Genomic DNA, 17457 nt, shown 5'->3' with positions numbered 1-17457 from the left:
AGCTCCTGCTAAATATTTCAAAGTTAGGTGACTATGTTAAACGCATCTCATTTCTGTTCAATCGAACTTGAACTAATGGATACGCCAGATACATTTTAGTCCGTCTCTTATCGAGACTTATATATAGAAATTGAAAATGATAGCACGTTGAACAAACCTTTACGAGAAATGGGATTATTTCAGCTTTCAAATTGTGATCTTTTCTTTTCTTTGAAGTCCCATTCTAGCAGTGCCTCCATATAGAATATATATCAGTTCCAATCAAAGTATTACAAACTATTCCTTTCCTAATATTTAATTACAAGTAAGCTATTGTAAACCCAAGGATTTTAACTGATAAACAATCTAAATTTTGAAAAAAGAATTGGTTGTGAATTAGTCGCCATTTTAGATTATCTATACTTTCTCAGATGACCACTGGTACGTTCCGATTTACTCTAACCATAATTCCGTCCCCTTTTCCTCTATTGTAACATCACCAAATTTTTCAAGAGTATCATGAAGGGTGCCACATGCGGAGTAGGATATGCATATCCTTTCCTTGTTTTACTTTGTGCTTTTCCTTTTTTTCAATGCATGTGTTATTCATGCATATCCTTCGTCTTAAAAATTTCATATTCGTTCAAGTTTCAGGATGATTAGAAAATTGGCTTGACCGATGGTTGAACTAATTTTATGAAGTCTTAGGGTTAGATAAGTGTCTTTTAAAAACCGATATTTAGTGATGCCGTATACTAGTAACTTGAATTGACTAAACGTGATTTTTTGGAAATAAAGTTATTGTAATGATTTTGTGGTAAAAAGTACAGTTTCCTAAAAACCGTAACTCCAATTGCAAAAAGAGGTTATTACGCTCCTGCATCATTTCCATTCCGAGGAGAAGACACCGCATTGTTAAATATATATATATTCGATTGGGATTATATTATAATTTCCTTTGTGTTTATATGGTCCGTTTATCCTTTTTCGACTCATTGAAATCCAAGAGCCTATCCTAAATTGATGCCTTGTTCACACGGACATTTAATTCGAATTGAATTTGAATCGAATGCGAATCGAATTCGCTTATTGCGTTCACACACTCTTCTTCTTTAATTCGAATTGATTCGAATTGGCTAATTCGAATTTTCCAATTTGCATTAAAAATACGCTTTTGTGAATAATACAAATTAAAAGTTAGCGTCGTTTGGACAGTAAAGCGAATTTGACGCGCATTGCAATTCGAATTCGAATTGTCGTTACGACGTTATGGTGCGAATTAAAACTAATTCGAATTGGTTAAGTTTCGATACCTAACATCACTGAAGAGACATTAATTGTCGAAATCCGGATATGGTGTACAATTTTTTTCAGCTCATGTTTGCGGTATACTATCTTCTTCGCAAGTTTACTGTTTTCTGTTAAGTATTAAAGTGATAATTAAGATCTTGTGATCAATTCATTTGGCAATCGTTAATAGCAGTCAGCAGGGTTTAAGAACATCAATTGTTTGACCTGTTAGTCAATTGCGTTTGTTTAAAATATTCTTTTCACTTTTTGTGTCTTTCGGAAAATATTGTTTGTGCTGTATTTAGACCTCTCTACCAGTAAATTTGTTTTACATACACACGTATAAAATTGAGGTTTTTATGCAACGCATTCATAACGTTGTTTTCAATTTAGACTATATTTTTTCGTTTGGGCTTGTATTATTTTTCCTTTGGGTTAATATGATCCGCCTCTATGCTATTTCCACTCTTAAAAATTTAAGAGTCTATCCTTAATTGAAGTTAATTAATATATGGCCTCCCAAATTCCGTTTCGATCCCTAACATCACTGAAAAGCCATTAATTGTCGAAATCCAGATATGGTGTACACACTTTTGTTTGTACATATATTGAAGGTATTTATAAATATAACGTAAGGGTACACAAATTGCACCGAGTACCCAAATTGCACCTATTTAGAAAAAAATAGTAACGGAAATCTTACAAGATTTCCTAGACTAAACAATTTTGTATTTTTATGATTTGATACAATGCACGTCTCTCAACATAGGTAAACATATTTAGATATACACAAAACGTTCACATTACTTATCAACAGATGGACTGTTTACAGAAAAAGCAAAATGTACGAAAACGTCACCATGCGACGTCATCAAAACGTCATCTTTTTAAAATTAGCAAATACAATATATGTTAAGTATCTATTTTGTAAAATATGAAGAGTAAGCATGGACTTATATCCAATTGTTTAAAATATTTGAAGAAATTAAACAAAAGCTCGGTTTTTAGACTTTTGACGATGTGAATTTAAGCATGGATGCAATTTGGGTACTCCTCATTACAGAACCATGGATAGTTTGGAGGTTGATTCAAACCCTGTATTTTATGACTCAATATGGATAAAAAAAAAATCAACTTGGTGTACCTATACAATAAAGAAGGATAGGGCTATAAAATAAACACTGTGTGGACATTTTTTTCTTGATCTTAAAAAAACGTAGGTGAAAAAACTGTCAAAATAGGTGCAATTTGGGTACCGTCACGTTATATCAATTTTTGCTCTTATGGGAGATAGTTGAACTTTTGCGGTCATATGTTTGCGTTAGAAATGCATAGCGTTTCCGGATAACCCCCCCCCCCCTTTCCTGCTGCTCAACTTGGTGTATTTTATAAATAACACTTTGCATCTGCGGTGGCATTATTTGTGTATCCCTGACAGAATAATATCTCAAAGAAAGTCCAACATTAGCGGCTTTGGTAAAATACAGTTGCTTCAGATAGGAGTGTGGGACGGCCGGGCATCACTTTGTCTAGCTTTATTTGTATTTTTATATAAAAAAAATCATTGTAGGAAGGCGTCAAAGCTAATTCAAAATGACTTTCCTGAGCGTGTGGTAACGCATATATGTGATCATGTTTATTATTAATAGCATTTATAAAATTTGGATAATGCTTACGTTCACAACGGGAAAAAAATAGATGATGCTTTACGTTAATAAAGATTATTATTTTTTATGATTATTAGTTTGTGTGATCTTATGCTGTGTTATAAAGTTTTATAAAAAAATCAAAAAAATCTGTGTTACTGATAAAGTCTGAAATTTGATATACTTAATTTGACAAGCCCCTCACAACGATTTATCTCCCTTTCACTGTTGACATGGGCGAGCAAATAAGGTAAAACTGTACAGGGGATAAGGAATAATTCATTTCTGTATGTTTTTAAAAACTGAACTGAGTTAAGTGGAATAAAACTGGCCCTGTTTATTCTTCCTACAGGCTACAATCAAAACCAACGATATATGAGAGGTACAAACCAGAAACAAACGGTCCGACGACAAATTATTCTGTTGTCTCTTCGCGTTTGTAAGGAAACATTTTAATTTTTGGGTAATAAGAATGACCTTCATCAGAGTTCTTTCCCGTACCACTGCGCAGTGTCGTAGTAAATGAAATTAACAATCAGGTGCTAGCATTAAAGTAATTAAAATATTTTCCTTCGTTCACAATTTGTTTAAAGAGGTGTTGGACACCAGGTCCTTGGGGGCATGTCCACCCTTTTTCGGTTCCCCTTTTTTTGTGTTTTTTCTATATATAACATATTTATTGATGTGTCAACTTATATTTACTTATTTTGTGTGTTTCTGCTCCTATCCACATGAAAACACCAGTAAAGATAAAAAAAATCCTACATCAGTACATGCCCCCAAGCACCTGTGGACGGGATGGTTCATATCACTACATTATCAAGCGATCCTCATTCTTATGAGTCATTTTCAGTTTAGAAAAATAATTTTCCCATCATTTACTTTCAATCAAACCACTGATACATGCTTAAGTTCTCAATGAGTATGCCTTTATAACTTCATAAAATGTCTATACATTTATATACAACTCGTCTAAACATCAACCCAACAATGTTAGATCTGTAAAGCTTTCGCAAATTATTGGTTCTTCCCTCGCCTGGATTCGAACCCATGCTACTGTGATATCGTGAAAAATAAGGATCCCTTTGAGCCTATATGATACAATAAAGGAAATTCTTTATTATTTTTTTTTTAGGTTAGTTGGTGTTATTATTGGCACAGGTCTCGGATGTCTTCTTATGGTTATCTTATTAGGAATCGTTATCCAGACCTTCTGTGAAACTAACTGCTGCAGGCTAGATCTTCACGAAGCTACAGACGACAGTATCGAAGATACATCTCAACACCAACGTGATGCTGTAGATAAATCATATCTAACAAGAATCCGGCTTTGGATTCACAGACATTTAAATCAGGTCTGATACAACACCGGTTGTGATTTGAATAAAACATAAACATTCTACGTAATACGATTGCTTCGTTATGTGACATTATTTTCAGAAGGAATCATTGAATTTTTATTCATTTTAACACTTCAATGTGACAACCATTTTTTTTTTAATTTGGTGGTCATTTAGAATCATAAATTCTGTACTTTATTTAAAAACGTGTATTAGATTATTTCATTATTTCATATCACTTTCTTGTAGGACAAACGTAAAATTTCATTAAATCGTTATTTTAATTCACATCATTTATATCATTTGATCGTCAATTTTTTTACAATCTCCGATTTGGAACAACAGGGTTAACATCACGAAAAGCTTATACAATGAACGCAGCAGATACAAAGGGACAGTTAACACTAAATAGGAATATACAGGGTCAACTAATTTTCAGGGGGCAATAATTTGTCGAGGAGGGTCAGCCTATCAAACTGTTGTTAAAGAAGGAAAAAGAAGAGCTTTCAAATTCATAAGTTGGAGAGAAGGTGACAATGCCATCGCAAAAAAAAACCAACTAAATGAAATGTTTACAAAACACTACACAGAAAAACTAGACTTAAGTTATACGGACCCCATAAAAAACTAGGGTGATCGCAGGTGCTGAAGAGATTAATCAAATCCCTATGTGGTACATATCATGGTGTAAATTCAGGGATCCGTATCATTTGTTGATTTTTACAAGTAAAACCGAGGAAACTGATTCAAAACAGAAAGTCCATAAGCAAATGGTAAAATCAAAATCTCAAACACACCAAATTAAACGAATGAATAACAACTGTCATATTCCAGACTTGGTACAGGCATTTTCAAAGGTAGACAAATTGGTGTACTGAACCTGGTTTTACAGCTAACTAAACTTCTCACTTGTATGACCGTCGCATCAAATTCCATTATATTAACAACGATGAGTGAACAAAACAAACAATCTGATGTTCAGTGGTTGTCGTCTGTTTTTGTGGTTCACAAGTGTTTCTCGTTTCTCGTTTTTATATAGACCGCTGTTTTTCTCGTTTGAATGGTTTAACACTTGTAATTTTTGGAGCCCTTTAAAGCTTGCTGTTCGGTGTGATCCAAGGCTCCGTTTTGAAGGCCGTACCTTTACCTATAATGGTTTACTTTTATAAATTGTTACTTTGATGGAGAGTTGTCCAAATGGTATTGACACTCCGTACCACAACTTCCTATATCTACAATAGTGAAAACGACCAAAAACAGTTGATCATTCAGGATTTATGAACATTTAGAGATTTTGATGTGATGGCAATAAGACAATTATGAATGAGGAATTAAGTGTAATCATAATGTTTAGCAATGAGTAAAACAAACACCGTCTACTAGAAGTAAGGTACAAGAGACTTATAGAAAACTTAACGAGCAAATTAATATTACAATTAACGAAAATAAGTTATATATCAGACAACAAAAAACGATTACATGCTCCTGGTAGACATGCACTTAAAGAACGTGCAAGGGTTAAACAGGTTTGTGAGCGCTCAAAATTTCATTAACCACGTGGACAATGGTGTAACAATATAGAATAAGAACAAACTTTAAAAAAATGTCGATGAACATGACTCGTCAGATTGATATACATAATACACAATATATAGAAGAAAGATACCAACAATAATGAAGTGAGAGATGCTTTTTCTTCGTGTTGAGGGTACTGTGACTTTGAGATGAAAAACAGCAACATTGTCTCTGTTCCTTTGCTTTTTGTGTGGTTTTAGTTGTGCATGTTTGATTTTGTGTCATGGATCATGCATACCCAATATCCTTGGTTTTTCTATTCAAATCATAACGTATCGATCTGATAGTGTTCAGTTTTTAAGATACTGAAAGCTATATAAATACTTTTCAGACTAAAACACCAACCAGTAAACCTCCAACAGATTTAGGTTAAGACGTCATAAGCAATCTAGAAATTGCATTTTGTCTTGCAATGCCAAAATCTAGTTATCGACAGGAGATAGGACTTTTGGTAGACAAATATTTAACCTTTAAGTACAAACTAAACGGCAATGAAACGAAAAAATATCTTACCACAGTGACAAATTATGAATGAGTTTATTCTAACATAATAGTTATTGATTTATATATTGTATGTAAGGAAAGAGTCCAAAAGTACAAATGACCCTCTGTTTTCGTAAACGTTGCAGTATATTCGGATTATTTAGTTCAAAATGGATTCAACTAGCATGGCAGATATGATAAGTACTTAACAAATACAGAATTCAGCATCGAATCCAGTGATATAATTAGTACACTGTAGTTACATCATCAAGTCGTATGTTTGAAAACCGTCTGTGACAGATGTAGTGTTTGACTAAGACAGTGACAAAATCTGACAGATAAATGGAATTTGTTTTGAACAGCTCAAAATAGCATTTGGAATGAATGTAAACGTATACTCCAAAATAGAATTTGGAATGAATGTTAACGTATACTCCAAAATAGCATTTGAAATTAATGTTAACGTATACTCAAATTAATCAAGTAAGCAATTACATTCTACATAATTTTCATTGCTTAAGTGTTGTTTCCTTAACGTCCATTGCAAATATATATTGTATATACTGCACAAGAGGACTACATGTCAATATCATTGTTTTCCACTGACAACGAATCAGTGACTGTTCATTTGAAAAACTGAAAGAATTATTAATAAAAATGAAAGGTTATACATGTGTACTTAAACAATATAATTTAATTTAATAGTGTAAACATTTGTATAATGGCTGATTCTTTTGTCTATATGGACACGCTATTCACAGTAAATAGCTTATAATGCAATCATGTATTTATTCAAATTAATATATTTTGGATCATTTATCTGCAATGTATGTAATAGTGGGATCTAAAATCGTGCTTGTTTTAATTTGCTATGAATTAGTAGGTAAGCGATTTTTAAATACTTCATGTCACCATTTCTACCAAGATCTTAAATATAAGTATGTCAATCAATTGAATTTGATTGTATGCCCTTTATTTATGGGCCCTGTTATTTGGGAAATAAATATACCCCACCATAGTATGTATGTATATGTGCCTGTCCGAAGTCAGGAGCCTGTAATTCAGTGGTTGTCGTTTTTTATGTGCTACATATTTGTTTTTCGTTAAATGTTTGTACATAAATTAGGCCGTTAGTTTTCTCGTATGAATTTCAGGGCCTTCCATAGCTGACTATGCGGTATGTGCTTTGTTCATTGTTGAAGACCGTACGGCGACATACAGTTGTTAATTTCTGTGTCATTTTTGGTCTCTTGAGGAAAATTGTCTCATTCGAGTCATTGGCAATTATACCAAATCTTCTTTTTTTATATTCTATTCTACTATATTCTACTGCAATTCTGATGAATAAACAGAGATTTTGGGTATGTGACAAAATGATTTTAGGTAACAAAGAGACAGCAATCCAACGACAACTTAAACTAAGATTTGATGTATACGTAAAATACAGCAACCCAACGACACATTTTAAAAACAAAGAACCGATGAATACATCAATGAGACAACAACCCAACGACAAATTAAACAATCATTTGAGGTATAAATCAATGAGGCAGCCTTAACAACACATTAAACGAAAATTTATAGAATTTCTATTGTAAACAAGAAACAATACAAGGAATCTTCATATAGTAGCAACATTTTCAATTTTTTTTAAAGAATATTAAAACTATATATATACAACTTTTTTTCAGGTCATTTTGTAAGTGGCGAAGGAAATGACAGTTCTTCAAGGTATACCATATATACTTATACACTTGTACTTGGTGTCCATCGGAAATATTTTGATATTATATTCACAAAACATTATAATAAATGAATGACACCTTGTTAGGATAAAAGTTCCGTAGAGACTATAGATAGAGTGGTAATACAGGTCGCATATCTTCGATTCAAATGGGCCATCAAGCGTGACCGCAACAATCGAAATCATAGTCAAATAAGGCAGATGTAGATTCTTTTTGTAGAATTTACAAAGTGTTCGTGCTAAGATGGCGTCCGACATCTAAACATGTATATACCAGTTGTAAGACCATCTAATTTACAATTGCCGGCGAAAATTGAACCAAAGTTTCTATTTAAAGTATCTGCCAGGGTTTACATTCACGTCATATGAACTCTGGTGATGGATAGTGTTTTCCAAATGGAAACCTGACCACATCTCCTTATTTTTATATTGTTTTCTTAGTTATTTCACGGTTAGCTTCAAAGCGAAAATTAGATTATAGACATAAAACTAGGATAACTTATATAAGGACGTACACTATTTCGTCTATCAGAAAAAAAATATATTCTGGGAATATTTCTACGCAGGAAAAAGTTCATTGATACAGTTCCTCACATGCTTCATGTTTTTCAACCTGAAATTTGTAACAATGACAACAGCAACAACAAAAACAGCAAAAACAGCAAAAATTAAAAAAAAAAACCAACAACAATAATAACGTTATAACTACCTAATTTCATAATACCGTTTTATACATTTTTTTCTCCAGTTCCGATGGAACTATTTTAGGTGCTGTTCTCGGGAGTATATGTGTAATGTTAGTGGTTGTAACATGTCTTATTGTCTCAGTTTGCTGTAAGTCAAAGGTGTGTTCTGTACAACCATCTCAAGACGCTCAAAGAAATACAACAAATATCACAGGTCAGTATTACACCTACCGATTTCTTATCTAGATAACAGTGGATCGCGATATCATCAGTTCTGCTTCTATGAATATGTTATAATATTTTTTTAGTCACACGCCAGACTTGAATGATTAATTTAACCTCCATTAGGTGAAAATTGTAGACCCATCATTACCATTTTGAATCATTTTCTTCTATAATTCTAGTCGCCTTTGTGCGTCCTAACGTGGTCTCCTAGAGAGATTCGACTTGATCAGGGATTAAACCCACGACCTCCTTCACTAAAATAATAGTCTAAAAGGACCGAACTATTATGTTGCAGAACATCTTCTTCAAGTCGAAATGAAACTATCTTCGACGGAGTTTTTTTGTCTATAATCATTGTATACTATAATTTACTTTTAAAGATCTTCTGTGTTGCATGTACGTCAAATATACCAGTACAAAATTGGTGGAATGCTTTTCGAACGATATGAACCTAAAACGCTTAACGAGTATTTGAAGTTAGTTTCTAAATCTAGAAATGGGCGTATCAATAATTATCCCATTATTTATTCCTTATATATTTTCAAAATGGTATATGCAAATTTCCACAATATTCATACATTTATTCAAACAAGAACTAAGTGATGTTTTCTAAGATTTCTCTCGTTTACAACTATTTTACAATCGGATTAATTTAAAAGATTAGGCTTTAAGGCAGTTCGGGGATATAGAAAAACAAATGGCAGAATTTTCTTATACACTGCCAAAATGAAAATTTTACTATGCTTATTTCCAAAAAGTTATAAAAATAATCAAAAGTATGGGTCACCACGAAATTTTTCAAGATACGAGTCGTTCAAAATTGACAAAATTTGCTTGGATTGTTCATAAAAAAAACATATTTTTGTGCACACCAAAAAACAACTCTGAGACAGAATTTGAAATAAAATTAAGAACATAGGTTTTATAATATATTTTACGAAATAAAAAAGAATAAATGGTGTCCCGAACTTTTTTCTTGCTACAAGTAAAAAAAATCACAATATGTCCAGTATAAATTTTGCACCAAAAGAGTTATTTCCACTTTATGACTGGGTTAAAAAATAAGTTCTATAATCAAAATATTGGGTATTTTTTCAAACATTTTCGATCATGAATGCAATGAATAACTAAGTTTTCATATAAAAATAAATAAAATGATTAACCAATAAATCATAACAAATTGCAATTCTGTCTCCAAATTTGAAGATTTGGGCAAAAAACTAAACCGATTATTTACAATTCAAGATGGCGGTATACCACTGAACTGCCTTAACTGACTAAATCAAGCCGACCGTGCAAGGGCTTTATAGCCAGTCAAGGTCGTTAAAAATTTCCATTTGTTGTTGACTAAACCGACCGTGCAAGGGCTGTATAGCCAGTCTATGTCGTTAAAAACTTCCATTTGTTGACTAGACGACATTCTTGCCAAATCAATAACGATGGAGAAATATATATGTTGGTCCTTTTTCTCCGAGATTTTATAACCTCTTGGTCTAGATCGATGTTGCGGTTGCCTGCATGTTATTACCAATGTTCTGGTGTTGATAAACATTCTCAAGGTTCACTGAACCAATTTATATATTTATGCTTTCTTTTTCAGTGAATCTTGATCGACCACCTTTAGGACCTCCTAGATACAGTTCGCTGTATCCTAATACTAGACTCCCACCATTGACGAATTCGATAAGCCGATCTAGAGATGATTACACTTGTGAACAAGATGCAACTAATAGTTCTGTACATGGACATTCTATTCGACCATCGTGTATACCGGCAATATCACCTCCACAATATACTCCAACTATTATCCCTACATCAGAACTGAGAGATTGACGGATTTTTTTTTATACTTTAAAGACAAGTGTCATTTTATTTATGACACACACAAAGTACTGTTTACATGTAAAATCATTATTAGAGAATGGACAATGTAAAACTATATGTTCCTCGAGACCGGTATTTGTCATCTTAGATTTAAGATCGCCACTAAGAACACAAGTATAAATGAATATCATGGCATGTTAGCAAAACTGATCAAGCATTTAAACCAGTTTTTTCATAAATCAATCAAAATTTAAAATAAATGAATTATGTCCTGCAAATTATAAACAAATCATAAAATTTAGCTAAGACTATATTATCATTCATACATATAAATTTAAGATTGAAAGAGGAATCTTGGAATATGTGAAAGAGACTGTGCAACCCGACCAAAAACAAAAAACAGTCACAAGTCCACCAATGGTCTTTGCCACAGCGACAGATGGGCTTCAGCTGGCCCCTTAACAACAATGTGTACAAGTTTTGCGAAAGAACCTGACTTGGGATAGGTACATACGGAGGGGTTAAGGATTTTTTTTTAGATATTAACCCTCCCCGTATAAACATGTAGCCAATGTGGAATTACAGACACACCACAATATGCACAGTAAAACATGTATCTGTTGACGGTACCAGAGAACAGTTTATAAACACTGTCAAAAGTATCAGATGGTAAACATGTTTTAGGTTGGTAGTTAGATCGGCATCGAAATCACGATACTTTTTATAACAAACAAATCACCGTCAATGCACTATATCACGACTGGTTCTAGATAGTAATAGTATATCATGTTTTCACTGCGTTTCCCGAGAGAAATATAACACCCGATCAGCAAGAAATGAGATATGTATGTGTCTCATGAATGTGTCAAAGCCAATGTTTCCGCTCACTTTCTTGCATGTAGAATAATGTGAACGGTAAGGGTGACATACAATAGATATAAGAAGATATGAATTCTATGAAACAAATCTCCATCCGATTCACTATTGTAAAAATTTCCCATAATGGGTCAAAGTACGGTCTTTCAACACAGAACCTCGTTTCACACCGAACAGCAAGAATAAAGGGCCCCAAGAAACATTCAAACGAGAATATCTATATAAAAAAAAAACGAAAGGCGAGAATCACTTATGAACAATATCAACACACGAAAACTACTGCACATCAGATTCCTGACTTAGGACATGTGCAAAAAAATGCAGTGGGTTTAAACGTTTTAATATGAACCAACCTTCACCCTTATCTGAAGCAATAGCGTATCATTACAATATAAAAAGACGCACTATAAAATATCAAATGAAATGGCTTAACTCAATCAAAAGAAAAAGAATAGATTTTATCTATGGTACAACATGTCTTTTTGTGGACTGTTAAATTGTAAACACCCGGCTAAAGGTGGTTAGTCATATATGCGTTCATACGTACCTAACGAATTCCAAATAAAGCTTTTTATATAAAGATTTATATTATATGTCCTTCAATTGAAAGCCTACTGACGTAATTCAATATATAACATAAGTGTTTAGTTAACAGAAGTTAGTTAATATTGGGTAATACTTGATTTTTCAACCGTTAAATTTTCACAAATGTTTTGAATTCAAAGAACATTACAGGATGTAATGACGGGAGATTATAATCTTTGTTATCAAACAATGTTTTACACCTAGTTGTGTAATATAAAAGGGTAATTATTTACAAAGGGCTTAATCAAGTGGACTGTGACACCGCCCAATGAGAAAGATTTTTTTATTTGTCATTTCTAAATAATTCATCCATTAAAATATATAAGTCAATATTTACCTACATGTTCTCAAAACCTAGAACATTAGTATACACTATACATGTACATGTATGAGGTTTAAAATGAAATGTTAAAATGATACTTATTGTGTATGTGTGCTCAAGTGTTATTCTGACAAACGGTAAGACACTCTATTCTGTATGGTCTATGTTTTCTTAATTTAAGAATAATTATATTAAACATATCAAATTTACCAAGATAATTCAAAAGAAGAATTTGATTGAAAAATTACTATAGTGAAAAAAAGAACTTTCGATGGTTCATACATCGGTATATATTTATTTTGTTTGGAGAACAGCATAGAACCCATACTAATGCATTTCCAAATGTCTTTTTAAGCAACTCGGTGAGTTTGTCTAATATCAAATATTGTAATAATGGTGAGGGACGACAAGCATTATGATTTTCATTGTATTGCTTTTTTTCTTTTTAACATTTATCATACATATGCAACACAACGTTCTTTCAATGGTAATATCTGCGGCTTGGTGCTTACAATGATTTGTGTAGTAAGTAACTATACGAATTAATCCTAAGTGCTAGCTAAGGCAGTCTTACAAAATTTAATAATATATCGATTCCATCCAGAATTAAAGTGCATCTTATTAAAATCGAAATATATCGAAATTTTGTCAAACAATCGGTTGACTCGTTTATATGTTTTACTGATAAAGTCAAACGTGCAATAGTTGCCATCGAAAACTGAAAATTGAACCACAACAATAATTTTCTAAAATTTAGCAACTTATTTCCCCATATTTAACTTGTTCCGCTAAACGAGGTTAATTCCGACGGATTACATTTAAGTATTTTGGTCTATTATTTGTTGGTCTATTAAATTTTGGTCTGTAATTGGCACTGTGGCTGCTTTAAACGCAACACCGTATACAAATTTATACAAATATATAACTAGTGTACATGTTATAAGCGAGGGGAAGACCGCCAAAGCAATAGTTTACAATACATTCATACATTCATTTAAAGATAATGATCTAAAAACGTTACACAAGGTCCTGATAAAATATATCTTTTATTGTCCAATATTATGCAATAATAATCGGATTATTGTCCTCCGGCTAAACTTAGTAAAATAGCGATAATTGCTTCTTTTGTAGTTGAGTGTAAAATACATGTATTATCTTTCCCACTTTTAACTGCCATCGAATGGAATTGTAAATTATTGAAATCGATTTGTATTCAAGTAGTGTGTGTGGTTGTAGGAGAGGGAGAGGGTGACAATAATGATCATTTTCCCCGTTTATGATACATACAAGGTTTACAATACACTGAAAGGATATCGAAAATATCAAGAATTTGAACCAATATCAGATTATCAGTCATTGTGACTGGACTTGTACCTTGTAAACAGGTTTTGACCAACCATATGCATATTTCTGACATGTAGTATACCTGTCGTTACTTTGCTTCTCACAATGGAAAAAGACCCCAATACAAGTGACGAGTCCATCTTGAACCTTTGTTTCATGTACCACTCATAATCGATGTATATGAAAGTTTACACGTGAAAATTCACATACTTATAGCCTAGTGCGTGAAATGATAAAATAACTAAAATAGTTATGTTGTATTAGTATTGTCAGTGATCTTTGTTCCAAAGTTACAACTTTGATATGTGTAAAACACTAAGGTTCTATGATACAACAAGGCTGCACTTTAAAATGACACTCATTAGTTCATGTTAAGCACGTTTTGAAAAAAATATTATTGTAAACGTTCCTAACGTCACTATTCTCTCGGTTAGATTTACACAAAGAATATAGAGCATTACGAATTATCCACTCTTATTATAAGATAATAAAGATACGAGATTAAATTAAAAAAAAAGATAAAATATTAAAGACAATTTACAAAAATCACGCAAAAGGGTATTCTAAACACGTGTGATTATTGTTTCCTTTCCAAGTGGAAGCTACTATTTGAGGTATCGTCATTTTCTTTGCTATTCTGTTCGTTCACTGAAGAAACTTGTTGGAAATTGCAAATCGAAAGGTCTATGGTACAATTATAAATGGATTTTTTTTAACGATTTAACATAATCAGTGCCTAAAATCGCTCCGAAATGCCTCAAAGCACAATTATGCAGCTATGAAAAAGGGAAATCAAAATTTTCAAATGATTTTGAAGCAGTCCATCAAGAAAGCATTTACAAAATAAGATGATTATAATTGATAATATTTATGAATATATATCTTTATATCTTTCTAGTGAAAAGTGTAGCTGGACTATGCAGCAATTCTACAGAAGAATTGAACTTTTGCAATCCGTAAGTGAAAACAATATGGCCAAGCATTAATAACACCATTATCTAATGAACCATCGAGTTTTAATAAAATTATATCAATCATACAACAATACATACGGTAAGCTTGATATGATGCAAGACCTGAGCAATAAAACGACCTCAATGTTTCTATTTGCAATTTAAGTGAGGACGTAACAGCACATTGTGTATGAAGCGCGGGAAGAATTTGCTACAAAACTTAAAGAATTTCCCTAACCGCTGAAAGTTTTGCGAGAGCTAAGAATCATTGTAGTATCCTATCTATTTAACATATTAGCTAATATATCGCTCACATCATCACACACTCATGTAAGTAATATAAAAAAGAAGATGTGGTATGATTGCCAATGAGACAACTACCCACAAAAAGATTGCGATCCTATTTGTTTTTTGAGGATAAGTTCTCTTCTTGACTCCAGTTTTGCTGGGCATAATTACGATGCGAAAAAAGTAGTTTCAATCAGTTTTCATGTCATCTTGAAAATATTAATTAAAATAAAATCGGTTCTTATTGGATGCCTTAGTTATGGAAGTACAACACTGATGCATTCTGTCATTGCTTTCAATGTTAAATTCGTTAATTCAAGTAGGCTCAGCTGTTTTGTGTGAAGTCAAATTAAGTGACAATCATGCATTGCATGTCAAAGCAATAACTTATGGTATCTCATACTGAAAAAAATCAACAAACCTTTAATTGCAAAGCCAAGACGGAACATGTTCAAGGTACATTGATGTACCAAGACAGGTACATCAGATCTAACAAACAGGCAAATTATAGCCTCCTATTTAAATTTCATGCTTTTTTGTCATTGATAAAAATTATAGTCAAAAAGTGTTCTTATTTATCACCAGTCAGTCAATTTTCATTTGATACCAAAATTTCGAAAATATTTTGCATGTTTTTGAAGTTCCACGCAGGCATAGGAACTATTTTATTTCAAATATGTAGTTACAAGTATGTTTTTTTCTGACAAGTTCAAATAAATGGCGCTACACCTTTTGACGTGGATAAGGTCCTCAATTGACTTTAATGTGATATACAATTGTGAATATGTCCTAGACAGGGAAATATATCAAATACAGAAGACAATCAAAGTATGGGTATTTAAGGCCCGACCAATAATTTTGCTTCATGGAGAAATAATTTATTAGTATACTGCGAAGCACTCTATACCTTTTTACAGAGCTATCACCTGTTATTTTTATATTTGATTTTTTTTCTCATTTTAGCGATGCCGGGACCATTGTTGGCATGGTAATTGGTGGAATAGTGGCCATTATTTTGATCACTATTGTTATCCTCCTTGCTGTTTCACATATACGGATGCTGGATAATGATGACTATTTGATTCATGATACAGCAGTATCAACTAATCCATTAGGACGATCAGGTGACGACAAATTTCATATTATTCCAAAATAGGTTGACCATTTGAATCTAATTCAGGGCAATCAAAATTATATCCAATTTCATCCATTTTTTTGGCCGAAAGGGTAAAGGAATCTAAAAAAAATATAATTAAATTTTTGAAGATAACTAATCTGGATCTAAAAATTATCGAGATTCTTCAAACCTACATAGTTAATTTCGTGTCATTTGAAACCTATATAATACATACCAACTATTTTCTCCAAAAGGTGGTTTCGAATTTTGTTTTCAAGTTACCCAGGTCTTTTGAAATTCCCACCCAAATATTTATTTGTTGTAGCTTCCATTACGGGATTGTGAAGACATTTTCACAAAAGTGGAAATTTTCCACATTTCCCTTTTTTTTTATATTTCCACTTCGATTATAATAAATGTCCATTAAATACCATTCCTCTTTGATCAATAAAAATCCTGTGCAGCCCGGTGATTTGAGGATAATGAACAAATGCCTTTCAATAGAATATATCTGTGTATGCTTTATGAATGACGTTTAAAAAATGTTTCCCAATGAAATTAAACTTTTCCCAATGACATTGAACAAATGTTTCCCAATGACTTTGAACAAATGTTTCCCAATGACATCGAACAAATGTTTCCCAATGACAAAGAACAAATGTTTCCCCAATGACATAGAACAAATGTTTCCCAATGACATAGAAAAAATGTTTCCCAATAACATATAACAAATGTTTTCCAATAACATTTAACAAATGTTTTCCAATAACATTGTTGAACTAATGACCTTCAATTATATATATTATTATTTATATTTCTCTAATGCTGTGTTCTTGCTAGCCAACACTTGGTCAACAGTCTTCTCCACAGAGTAAAAACAAATTAAAGATTTAAAAATAAAAGAATGCATTCGTCTATTACAGGTCAACCACCGCGGTATACCAGACGTACAGACAACAGGAATACCCAACAAACAACTGAACAACCACCATCTGTGTAACAAACTCAATTGGAACGGGATATCATTTGACGTTTTCAGGAAAAATATAAGACAAATATATCAAATCAAGAGAGAGAAAGAGTGGGAGATAGATAGAGAGAGCAGGGAATTTTTTTATATTTTTACAATGCTTGTGCAATATTCTTTTACAGCCTTTAAATAAAAGACAATGTAAGTTGT

At 32.5% G+C, this 17457-nt stretch overlaps 2 protein-coding genes and 1 long non-coding RNA gene across 3 annotated transcripts; all 3 read left to right on the top strand.

Annotated features, from left to right (window-relative positions):
* The first annotated feature begins 3112 nt into the window (after nt 1-3112).
* LOC134718134 (uncharacterized) lies at nt 3113-4545 on the top strand. Its single transcript, XR_010107376.1, has 2 exons — nt 3113-3165; nt 4051-4545. It is a non-coding gene; the product is annotated as an uncharacterized LOC134718134 (long non-coding RNA).
* A 2512-nt stretch (nt 4546-7057) lies between these two features.
* Nucleotides 7058-10982, top strand: LOC134718123 (uncharacterized). Its single transcript, XM_063580618.1, has 4 exons — nt 7058-7196; nt 8005-8044; nt 8806-8957; nt 10569-10982. Exons 1-4 carry the CDS (start codon nt 7139-7141, stop codon nt 10799-10801), a joined length of 483 nt encoding a protein of 160 aa, XP_063436688.1. The 5' UTR covers nt 7058-7138; the 3' UTR covers nt 10802-10982.
* A 1504-nt stretch (nt 10983-12486) lies between these two features.
* Nucleotides 12487-17452, top strand: LOC134718113 (uncharacterized). The gene is made up of 4 exons (XM_063580608.1): nt 12487-12712; nt 14818-14875; nt 16124-16284; nt 17201-17452. Exons 1-4 carry the CDS (start codon nt 12667-12669, stop codon nt 17275-17277), a joined length of 342 nt encoding a protein of 113 aa, XP_063436678.1. The 5' UTR covers nt 12487-12666; the 3' UTR covers nt 17278-17452.
* The last annotated feature ends 5 nt before the right edge of the window (nt 17453-17457 follow it).

The sequence above is a fragment of the Mytilus trossulus genome, chromosome 1 (assembly GCF_036588685.1).
Source record: "Mytilus trossulus isolate FHL-02 chromosome 1, PNRI_Mtr1.1.1.hap1, whole genome shotgun sequence".
Taxonomy (NCBI): Eukaryota; Metazoa; Mollusca; class Bivalvia; order Mytilida; family Mytilidae; genus Mytilus; species Mytilus trossulus.
The sequence above is the reverse complement of the archived record's forward strand: the minus strand, read 5'-3'. Positions and strand labels throughout refer to the sequence as shown.